Raw genomic sequence first — 12,061 nt, 5'->3', positions numbered from 1 at the left:
GACCTCAGACAGTGCAGGACCTCAGACAGTGCAGCACCTCAGACAGTGCAGCACCTCAGACAGTGCAGCACCTCAAACAGTGGAGGACCTCAGACAGTGCAGCACCTCAAACAGTGCAGGACCTCAGACAGTGCAGCACCTCAGACAGTGCAGTACCTCAGACAGTGCAGTATCTTGGACAGTGCAGTACCTCAGACAGTGCAGCACCTCAGACAGTGCAGTACCTCAGACAGCGCAGTACCTCAGACAGTGCAGCACCTCAAAAAGTGCAGCACCTCAAACAGTGCAGCACCTCAGACAGTGCAGCATCTCTGACAGTGCAGGACCTCAGACAGTGCAGCACCTCAGACAATGCAGCATCTCTGACAGTGCAGGACCTCAGACAGTGCAGCAGCTCAAACAGTGCAGCACCTCAGACAGTGCAGCACCTCAGACAGTGGTGGACCTCAGACAGTGCAGCATCTCTGACAGTGCAGCACATCAAACAGTGCAGGACCTCAGACAGTGCAGTACCTCAGACAGTGCAGCACCTCAGACAGTGGAGGACCTCAGACAGTGCAGCAGCTCAGACAGTGCAGCATCTCTGACAGTGCAGGACCTCAGACAGTGCAGCACCTCAGACAGTGCAGCAACTCAACAGTGCAGCACCTCAAACAGTGGAGGACCTCAGACAGTGCAGCACCACAGACAGTGCAGCATCTCAGACAGTGCAGGACCTCAGACAGTGCAGCACCTCAGACAGTGCAGTACCTCAGACAGTGCAGCACCTCAGACAGTGCAGCACCGCAGAGAGTGCAGCACCTCAGACAGTGCAGCATCTTGGACAGTGCAGTACCTCAGACAGTGCAGCACCTCAGACAATGCAGTACCTCAGACAGTGCAGTACCTCAGACAGTGCAGCACCTCAAAAAGTGCAGCACCTCAAACAGTGCAGCACCTCAGACAGTGCAGCATCTTGGATAGTGCAGCACCTCAGACAGTGGTGGGCCTCAGACAGTGCAGCAGCTCAGACAGTACAGGACCTCAGACAGTGCTGCACCTCAAACAGTGGTGGACCTCAGACAGTGCAGCAGCTCAGACAGTGCAGGACCTCAGACAGTGCTGCACCTCAAACAGTGCTGCACCTCAAACAGTGCAGGACCTCAGACAGTGCAGCACCTCAGACAGTGCAGCACCTCAAACAATGCAGTACCTCAGACAGTGCAGCATCTCTGACAGTGCAGGACGTCAGACAGTGCAGCACCTCAGACAGTGCAGCATCTCTGACAGTGCAGGACCTCAGACAGTGCAGCACCTCAAACAATGCAGTACCTCAGACAGTGCAGCATCTCTGACAGTGCAGGACGTCAGACAGTGCAGCACCTCAGACAGTGCAGCACCTCAAACAGTGCAGCACCTCAAACAGTGCAGCATCTCTGACAGTGCAGGACCTCAGACAGTGCAGCACCTCAGACAGTGCAGCACCTCAAACAATGCAGTACCTCAGACAGTGCAGCATCTCTGACAGTGCAGGACGTCAGACAGTGCAGCACCTCAGACAGTGCAGCACCTCAGACAGTGCAGCACCTCAGACAGTGCAGCATCTCTGACAGTGCAGCACCTCAGACAGTGGTGGACCTCAGACAGTGCAGCATCTCTGACAGTGCAGGACCTCAGACAGTGCAGCACCTCAGACAGTGCAGCACCTCAAACCTTGCAGCACCTCAGACAGTGCAGTACCTCAGACAGTGCAGCACCTCAGACTGTGCAGCACCTCAGACAGTGCAGCACCTCAGACAGTGCAGCACATCAAACAGTGCAGGACCTCAGACAGTGCAGCACCTCAGACAGTGCAACATTTCCGACAGTGCTGCATCTCCGACAGTGCAGCACCTCAGACAATGCAGCACCTCAGACAGTGCAGGACCTCAGACAGTGCAGGACCTCAGACAGTGCAGGACCTCAGACAGTGCAGGACCTCAGACAGTGCCGCACCTCAGACAGTGCAAGACCTCAGACAGTGCTGGAGCTCAGACAGTGCAGGATCTCAGAGAGTGCAGTACCTCAGACAGTGCTGCACCTCAGAAAGTGCAGTACCTCAGACAGTGCAGCACTTCAGACAGTGCAGGACCTCAGACAGTGCAGCACCTCAAAAAGTGCAGCACCTCAAACAGTGCAGCACCTCAGACAGTGGTGGACCTCAGACAGTGCAGCAGCTCAGACAGTGCAGGACCTCAGACAGTGCAGCACCTCAAACAGTGCAGGACCTGAAACAGTGCAGCATCTCTGACAGTGCAGCACCTCAGACAGTGCAGCACCTCAGACAGTGCAGCACCTCAAACAGTGCAGGACCTCAAACAGTGCAGCATCTCTGACAGTGCAGCACCTCAGACAGTGCAGCACCTCAGACAGTGCAGTACCTCAAACAGTGCAGCACCTCAGACAGTGCAGCACCTCAGACAGTGGTGGACCTCAGACAGTGCAGCATCTCTGACAGTGCAGCACCTCAGACAGTGCAGCACCTCAAACCTTGCAGCACCTCAGACAGTGCAGCACCTCAGACAGTGCAGCATCTCTGACAGTGCAGCACCTCAGACAGTGGTGGACCTCAGACAGTGCAGCATCTCTGACAGTGCAGGACCTCAGACAGAGCAGCACCTCAGACAGTGCAGCACCTCAAACAGTGCAGTACCTCAGACAGTGCAGCACCTCAGACAGTGCAGCACCTCAGACAGTGCAGCACCTCAGAGAGTGCAGCACCTCAGACAGTGCAGCACATCAAACAGTGCAGGACCTCAGACAGTGCAGCACTCAGACAGTGCAACATTTCCGACAGTGCTACATCTCCGACAGTGCAGCATCTCCGACAGTGCAGCACCTCAGACAATGCAGCACCTCAGACCGTGCAGCACTGCCGACAGTGCAGCACCTCAGACAGTGCAGTACCTCAGACAGTGCAGCACCTCAGACAGTGCAGGACCTCAGACAGTGCAGGACCTCAGACAGTGCAGCACCTCAGACAGTGCAAGACCTCAGACAGTGCTGCACCTCAGACAGTGCAGGATCTCAGAGAGTGCAGTACCTCAGACAGTGCTGCACCTCAGAAAGTGCAGCACCTCAGACAGTGCAGCACTTCAGACAGTGCAGGACCTCAGACAGTGCAGCACCTCAGACAGTGCAGCATCTCTGACAGTGCAGGACCTCAGACAGTGCAGCACCTCAGACAGTGCAGCACCTCAGACAGTGCAGGACCGCAGACAGTGCAGCACCTCAGACAGTGCATCATCTTGGACAGTGCCGCAGCTCAGACAGTGCAGTACCTCACACAGTGCAGCACCTCAGACAGTGCAGCACCTCAGACAGTGCAACATTTCCGACAGTGCTGCATCTCCAACAGGGCTGCATCTCCGACAGCGCAGCACCTCAGACAATGCAGCAGCTCAGACAATGCAGGACCTCAGACAGTGCAGCACCTCAGAGAGTGCAGCACCTCAGAGAGTGCAGCACCTCAGACAGTGCAGCACCTCAGACAGTGCAGCACCTCAGACAGTGCAGCACCACAAACAGTGCAGCACCTCAAACAGTGGAGGACCTCAGACAGTGCAGTACCTCAGACAGTGCAGCACCTCAGACAGTGCAGCATCTTGGACAGTGCAGTACCTCAGACAGTGCAGCACCTCAAAAAGTGCAGCACCTCAGACAGGTCAGCAGCTCAGACAGTGCAGGACCTCAGACAGTGCTGCACCTCAAACAGTGCAGGACCTCAGACAGTGCAGCACCTCAGACAGTGCAGCACCTCAAACAGTGCAGCACCTCAGACAGTGCAGCATCTCTGACAGTGCAGGACCTCAGACAGTGCAGCACCTCAGACAGGGCAGCACCTCAAACAGTGCAGTACCTCAGACAGTGCAGCGCCTCAAACAGGGCAGCATCTCTGACACTGCAGGACCTCAGACAGTGCAGCACCTCAAACAGTGCACCACCTCAGACAGTGCAGCACCTCAGACAGTGCAGCACCTCAAACCTTGCAGCACCTCAGACGGTGCAGCACCTCAGACTGTGCAGCACCTCAGACAGTGCAGGACCTCAGACAGTGCAGCAACTCAGACAGTGCAAGACCTCAGACAGTGCTGCACCTCAGACAGTGCAGGACCTCAGACAGTGCAGGATCTCAGAGAGTGCAGTACCTCAGACAGTGCTGCACCTCAGAAAGTGCAGTACCTCAGACAGGGCAGCACTTCAGACAGTGCAGGACCTCAGACAGTGCAGCACCTCAGACAGTGCAGTACCTCAGACAGTGCAGCACCTCAGACAGTGCAGCATCTCTGACAGTGCAGGACCTCAGACAGTGCAGCACTTCAGACAGTGCAGGACCTCAGACAGTGCAGGACCTCAGACAGTGCAGCACCTCAGACAGTGCAGCACCTCAGAGAGTGCAGCACCTCAAACAGTGCAGCACCTCAGACAGTGCAGCATCTCTGACAGTGCAGGTCCTCAGACAGTGCAGGTCCTCAGACAGTGCAGCAGCTCAGATAGTGCAGCACCTCAGACAGTGCAGCACCTCAGACAGTGCAGCGTCTTGGACAGTGCAGCACCTCAGACAGTGCAGTACCTCAGACAGTGGAGGACCTCAGACAGTGCAGCAGCTCAGACAGTGCAGCATCTCTGACAGTGCAGGACCTCAGACAGTGCAGCACCTCAGACCGTGCAGCAACTCAACAGTGCAGCACCTCAAACAGTGGAGGACCTCAGACAGTGCAGCATCTCAGACAGTGCAGGACCTCAGACAGTGCAGCACCTCAGACAGTGCAGCACCACAAACAGTGCAGCACCTCAAACAGTGCAGTACCTCAGACAGTGCAGCACCTCAGACAGTGCAGCTTCTTGGACAGTGCTGTACCTCAGACAGTGCAGCCCCTCAGACAGTGCAGCACCGCAGAGAGTGCAGCACCTCAGACAGTGCAGTACCTCAGACAGTGCAGCACCTCAGACAGTGCAGCACCACAAACAGTGCAGCACCTCAAACAGTGCAGTACCTCAGACAGTGCAGCACCTCAGACAGTGCAGCTTCTTGGACAGTGCAGTACCTCAGACAGTGCAGCCCCTCAGACAGTGCAGCACCGCAGAGAGTGCAGTACCTCAGACAGTGCAGCCCCTCAGACAGTGCAGCACCGCAGAGAGTGCAGCACCTCAGACAGTGCAGCATCTTGGACAGTGCAGTACCTCAGACAGTGCAGTACCTCACACAGTGCAGCACCTCAGACAGTGCAGCACCTCAGACAATGCAGCACCTCAGATAGTGCAGGACATCAGACAGTGCAGCACCTCAAACAGTGCAGCACCTCAGACAGTGCAGCACCTCAGACAGTGCAGCACCTCAGACTGTGCAGCACCTCAGACAGTGCAGCACCTCAGACAGTGCAGCATCTCAGACAGTGCAGCACATCAAACAGTGCAGGACCTCAGACAGTGCAGCACCTCAGACAGTGCAAGACCTCAGACAGTGCTGCACCTCAGACAGTGCAGGACCTCAGACAGGGCAGGATCTCAGAGAGTGCAGTACCTCAGACAGTGCTGCACCTCAGGAAGTGCAGTACCTCAGACAGTGCAGCACTTCAGACAGTGCAGGACCTCAGACAGTGCAGCACCTCAGACAATGCAGCACCTCAGACAGTGCAGTACCTCAGAAAGTGCAGCACCTCAGACAGTGCAGCATCTCTGACAGTGCAGGACCTCAGACAGTGCAGCACTTCAGACAGTGCAGGACCTCAGACAGTGCAGGACCTCAGACAGTGCAGCACCTCAGACAGTGCAGCACCTCAGAGAGTGCAGCACCTCAAACAGTGCAGCACCTCAGACAGTGCAGCATCTCTGACAGTGCAGGTCCTCAGACAGTGCAGCAGCTCAGACAGTGCAGCACCTCAGACAGTGCAGCACCTCAGACATTGCAGCGTCTTGGACAGTGCAGCACCTCAGACAGTGCAGTACCTCAGACAGTGGAGGACCTCAGACAGTGCAGCACCTCAGACAGTGCAGTACCTCAGACAGTGGAGGACCTCAGACAGTGCAGCAGCTCAGACAGTGCAGCATCTCTGACAGTGCAGGACATCAGACAGTGCAGCACCTCAGACATTGCAGCAACTCAACAGTGCAGCACCTCAAACAGTGGAGGACCTCAGACAGTGCAGCATCTCAGACAATGCAGCACCTCAAACAGTGCAGTACCTCAAACAGTGCAGTACCTCAGACAGTGCAGCACCTCAGACAGTGCAGCATCTTGGACAGTGCAGTACCTCAGACAGTGCAGCACCACAAACAGTGCAGCACCTCAAACAGTGCAGTACCTCAGACAGTGCAGCACCTCAGACAGTGCAGCATCTTGGACAGTTCAGTACCTCAGACAGTGCAGTACCTCAGACAGTGCAGCCCCTCAGACAGTGCAGCACCGCAGAGAGTGCAGCACCTCAGACAGTGCAGCATCTTGGACAGTGCAGTACCTCAGACAGTGCAGCACCTCAGACAATGCAGTACCTCAGACAGTGCAGTACCTCAGACAGTGCAGCACCTCAAAAAGTGCAGCACCTCAAACAGTGGAGGACCTCAGACAGTGCAGCACCTCAGACAGTGGTGGACCTCAGACAGTGCAGCAGCTCAGACAGTGCTGGACCTCAGACAGTGCAGCACCTCAGACAGTGCAGCACCTCAAACAGTGCAGTGCCTCAGACAGTGCAGCATCTCTGACAGTGCAGCATCTCTGACAGTGCAGCACCTCAGACAGTGCAGCACCTCAAACAGTGCAGCACCTCAGACAGTGCAGCATCTCTGACAGTGCAGCACCTCAGACAGTGGTGGACCTCAGACAGTGCAGCATCTCAGACAGTGCAGCACCTCAAACAGTGCAGCACCTCAGACAGTGCAGCATCTCTGACAGTGCAGGACCTCAGACAGTGCAGCACCTCAGACAATGCAGCACCTCAGACAGTGCAGCACCTCAGACAGTGCAGCACATCAAACAGTGCAGCACCTCAGACAGTGCAGCATCTCAGATAGTGCAGCACATCAAACAGTGCAGGACCTCAGACAGTGCAGCACCTCAGACAGTGCAACATTTCCGACAGTGCTGCATCTCCGACAGTGCAGCACCTCAGACAGTGCAGCACCTCAGACAGTACAGGACCTCAGACAGTGCAGGACCTCAGACAGTGCAGCACCTCAGACAGTGCAAGACCTCAGACAGTGCTGCAGCTCAGACAGTGCAGGATCTCAGAGAGTGCAGTACCTCAGACAGTGCAGTTCCTCAGAAAGTGCAGTTCCTCAGACAGTGCAGGACCTCAGACAGTTCAGCACCTCAAAAAGTGCAGCACCTCAAACAGTGCAGCACCTCAGACAGTGGTGGACCTCAGACAGTGCAGCAGCTCAGACAGTGCCGCACCTCAGACAGTGCAGCACCTCAAACAGTGCAGCACCTCAGACAGTGCAGCATTTCTGACAGTGCAGCACCTCAGACAGTGCAGCACCTCAAACCTTGCAGCACCTCAGACAGTGCAGCACCTCAGACAGTGCAGCACCTCAGACTGTGCAGCACCTCAGACAGTGCAGCACCTCAGACAGTGCAGCACCTCAGACAGTGCAGCACATCAAACAGTGCAGGACCTCAGACAGTGCAGCACTCAGACAGTGCAGCACCTCAGACAGTACAGCACCTCAGACAGTGCAGTACCTCAGACAGTGCAGCACCTCAGACAGTGCAGCACCTCAGACAGTGCAGTACCTCAGGCAGTGCAGTACCTCAGGCAGTGCAGCACCTCAGACAGTGCAGTACCTCAGGCAGTGCAGTCCATAAGACAGTGCAGTACCTCAGGCAGTGCAGTACCTCAGACAGTGCAGCACCTCAGACAGTGCAGTACCTCAGGCAGTGCAGTACCTCAGGCAGTGCAGTACCTCAGGCAGTGCAGCACCTCAGACAGTGCAGTACCTCAGGCAGTGCAGTACCTCAGGCAGTGCAGTACCTCAGGCAGTGCAGCACCTCAGACAGTGCAGTACCTCAGACAGTGCAGTACCTCAGACAGTGCAGCACCTCAGACAGTGCAGCACCTCAGACAGTGCAGCACCTCAGACAGTGCAGTACCTCAGGCAGTGCAGCACCTCAGACAGTGCAGTACCTCAGGCAGTGCAGCACCTCAGACAGTGCAGCACCTCAGACAGTGCAGTACCTCAGACAGTGCAGTACCTCAGACAGTGCAGCACCTCAGACAGTGCAGCACCTCAGACAGTGCAGCACCTCAGACAGTGCAGTACCTCAGGCAGTGCAGCACCTCAGACAGTGCAGCACCTCAGACAGTGCAGTACCTCAGACAGTGCAGTACCTCAGACAGTGCAGCACCTCAGACAGTGCAGCACCTCAGACAGTGCAGCACCTCAGACAGTGCAGTACCTCAGGCAGTGCAGCACCTCAGACAGTGCAGCACCTCAGGCAGTGCAGTACCTCAGGCAGTGCAGCACCTCAGACAGTGCAGTCCATAAGACAGTGCAGTACCTCAGACAGTGCAGCACCTCAGGCAGTGCAGTACCTCAGACAGTGCAGTACCTCAGACAGTGCAGCACCTCAGACAGTGCAGTCCATAAGACAGTGCAGTACCTCAGACAGTGCAGCACCTCAGGCAGTGCAGTACCTCTGACAGTGCAGTACCTCAGACAGTGCAGGACCTCAGACAGTGCAGCACCTCAGACAGTGCAGTACCTCAGGCAGTGCAGTACCTCAGACAGTGCAGTACCTCAGACAGTGCAGTACCTCTGACAGTGCAGCACCTCACACAGTGCAGTACCTCTGACAGTGCAGCACCTCAGACAGTGCAGTACCTCTGACAGTGCAGCACCTGAGACAGTGCAGCATCTCAGACAGTGCAGTACCTCAGACAGTGCAGTACCTCAGACAGTGCAGTACCTCTGACAGTGCAGCACCTCACACAGTGCAGTACCTCTGACAGTGCAGCATCTCAGACAGTGCAGTACCTCAGACAGTGCAGCACCTCAGACAGTGCAGTACCTCTGACAGTGCAGCATCTCAGACAGTGCAGCACCTCAGACAGTGCAGCATCTCAGACAGTGCAGTACCTCAGACAGTGCAGTACCTCAGACAGTGCAGTACCTCTGACAGTGCAGCATCTCAGGCAGTGCAGTACCTCTGACAGTGCAGTACCTCATACAGTGCAGTACCTCAGACAGTGCAGTACCTCTGACAGTGCAGTACCTCATACAGTGCAGTACCTCAGACAGTGCAGCACCTCAGGCAGTGCAGTACCTCAGACAGTGCAGTACCACAGACAGTGCAGCACCTCAGACAGTGCAGCACTTCAGACAGTGCAGTACCTCAGACAGTGCAGTACCTCTGACAGTGCAGTACCTCAGACAGTGCAGTACCACAGACAGTGCAGCACCTCAGACAGTGCAGCACTTCAGACAGTGCAGTACCTCAGACAGTGCAGTACCACAGACAGTGCAGTACCTCAGACAGTGCAGTACCACAGACAGTGCAGTACCTCAGACAGTGCAGTACCACAGACAGTGCAGCACCTCAGACAGTGCAGTACCTCAGACAGTGCAGTACCACCGACAGTGCAGTACCACCGACAGTGCAGTACCTCAGACAGTGCAGTACCACAGACAGTGCAGTACCTCAGACAGTGCAGTACCACAGACAGTGCAGTACCTCAGACAGTGCAGTACCACAGACAGTGCAGCACCTCAGACAGTGCAGCACTTCAGACAGTGCAGTACCTCAGACAGTGCAGCACCACAGACAGTGCAGCACTTCAGACAGTGCAGTACCTCAGACAGTGCAGTACCACAGACAGTGCAGTACCTCAGACAGTGCAGTACCACAGACAGTGCAGTACCTCAGACAGTGCAGTACCACAGACAGTGCAGCACCTCAGACAGTGCAGTCCATCAGACAGTGCAGTACCTCAGACAGTGCAGTACCTCAGACAGTGCAGCACCTCAGACAGTGCAGTACCTCAGTCAGTGCAGTACCTCAGACAGTGCAGTACCACAGACAGTGCAGCACCTCAGACAGTGCAGTACCTCAGACAGTGCAGTACCTCAGACAGTGCAGTACCACAGACAGTGCAGCACCTCAGACAGTGCAGTACCTCAGACAGTGCAGCACCTCAGACAGTGCAGTACCTCAGTCAGTGCAGTACCTCAGACAGTGCAGCACTTCAGACAGTGCAGTACCTCAGACAGTGCAGTACCACAGACAGTGCAGTACCTCAGACAGTGCAGTACCACAGACAGTGCAGTACCTCAGACAGTGCAGTACCACAGACAGTGCAGCACCTCAGACAGTGCAGCACTTCAGACAGTGCAGTACCTCAGACAGTGCAGCACCACAGACAGTGCAGTACCTCTGACAGTGCAGTACCACAGACAGTGCAGTACCACAGACAGTGCAGCACCTCAGACAGTGCAGTACCTCAGTCAGTGCAGTACCTCAGACAGTGCAGTACCACAGACAGTGCAGTACCTCAGTCAGTGCAGTACCACAGACAGTGCAGTACCTCAGACAGTGCAGTACCACAGACAGTGCAGCACCTCTGACAGTGCAGTACCTCAGACAGTGCAGTACCACAGACAGTGCAGTACCTCTGACAGTGCAGTACCTCAGACAGTGCAGTACCACAGACAGTGCAGTACCTCAGACAGTGCAGTACCACAGACAGTGCAGCACCTCAGACAGTGCAGTACCTCAGACAGTGCAGCACCTCAGACAGTGCAGCACCTCAGACAGTGCAGCATCTCAGACAGTGCAGTACCTCTGACAGTGCAGTACCTCAGACAGTGCAGTACCTCAGACAGTGCAACAATCCCTTATTACTGCACTGGAAGTGTCAGTCTAGATTTCCAAGCTCAGGTCTCTGAGTTATAAATTCTTTTCCAATCACAATCTTGCCACTCAGAGGCAAGGTTGGTTCTTATTGAAGCACAACGGACACTTCTATCCACGGCTGACCTCTGAGTGATTTTAAAATGGGCATTGCTTCTAGAAGTCGAGAATGACTTTCCTCATCTAACTTGGCGCCTGTACTTTTCTTTTCTCAGGGGAAGAGAAGTGTCCAAGAAACAGAGTCCACGACGTCTGGCACAGTCCCATGATGCAGCGGGGGACTTGTTGTGCTTCATCTTCACACCACGCCTCAGTCAACACCTCCGCGACTGCAGGTTTCTATCGCATGCTGCCACACGCTCACTGAGCACGGCGGCGCGGGGGGGGGGGGGGGGGGGGGGTGGTGCTCTGTAATGCGCCAGCTCATGTTACACAGCGTTCCTTTCTTCCACTCTCGTTCTCTGCAGCGCTGCTCATTTTAGAGAATCGCCAAGGCCCAAACGTGGACGTGGCACGAGATCAGCTACCTCACCAATCACAGTGAGCTCTCCTAGGAGCCTTGACCATCCCGCAACCAATATCTCACATCAGACATACTCCATTGTTTTTTTTTTCGTGTGGTGGGGGGGGGGGGAGAGGCGGCGGTGTCTTGCTGTGCGTAAATTGGTTGCAGGGTTGACTTCATTCCAGCGGTGACTGCAATTTCAAAAGTACCTTATTGTCTGAAAAGCGTGATGGAGCGTCCTCAGATTATCACCGTGTCAATGTAAATTTGTTCTTCTGATGAATTTTAAAGATTGTCAACGTCTGTATTGCTCTAAACTCTGTAACTAAGGATCATGATTTCCCTTCTCATTCTGTGCCTTTTTAAATGTTTTTTTTTTGATGTGTGAAAACTTATAAAGGGTAATTTTCCATTTAGTACTCACCGATGGCAAGATACGGCGGCGCAGTTAGCTTTCGAGGGGTTTAAACTCTCTCTCTCTCTCTCTGCCGAATTGAATTCAGATCCCTGGGGTTGGATGGTTGGGGGTGGTGACTGAATGAGGCGGACCAATTCCCTGGTGTATCCCTGCACCCACTGCCTGGACCAATAATCTGGAGAGCAAGAGTCCACAGACTGGAACATCTGGAAATAACGGTTAAAGCGAGATGAAGCTCTCGAGCTGTCCTAGAACCCAGTTGGTCAAAGGTGGG

The 12,061-nt window shown here is 55.0% G+C and overlaps 1 protein-coding gene across 1 annotated transcript in view; it reads left to right on the top strand.

The window, feature by feature from the left end:
- LOC140403318 (adhesion G protein-coupled receptor E3-like) overlaps positions 1–11,252 on the top strand; it is an 89,666-nt gene extending 78,414 nt beyond the window's left edge. Inside the window, exon 16 of the mRNA XM_072491165.1 lies at positions 11,080–11,252. Within this exon, the coding sequence (XP_072347266.1) occupies positions 11,080–11,133 (54 nt within the window). The 3' untranslated portion in view covers positions 11,134–11,252. The remainder of the gene's footprint in view (positions 1–11,079) is intronic.
- The last annotated feature ends 809 nt before the right edge of the window (positions 11,253–12,061 follow it).

This window comes from Scyliorhinus torazame, chromosome 27 (assembly GCF_047496885.1).
Source record: "Scyliorhinus torazame isolate Kashiwa2021f chromosome 27, sScyTor2.1, whole genome shotgun sequence".
Classification (NCBI taxonomy): Eukaryota; Metazoa; Chordata; class Chondrichthyes; order Carcharhiniformes; family Scyliorhinidae; genus Scyliorhinus; species Scyliorhinus torazame.
The sequence above is the reverse complement of the archived record's forward strand: the minus strand, read 5'-3'. Positions and strand labels throughout refer to the sequence as shown.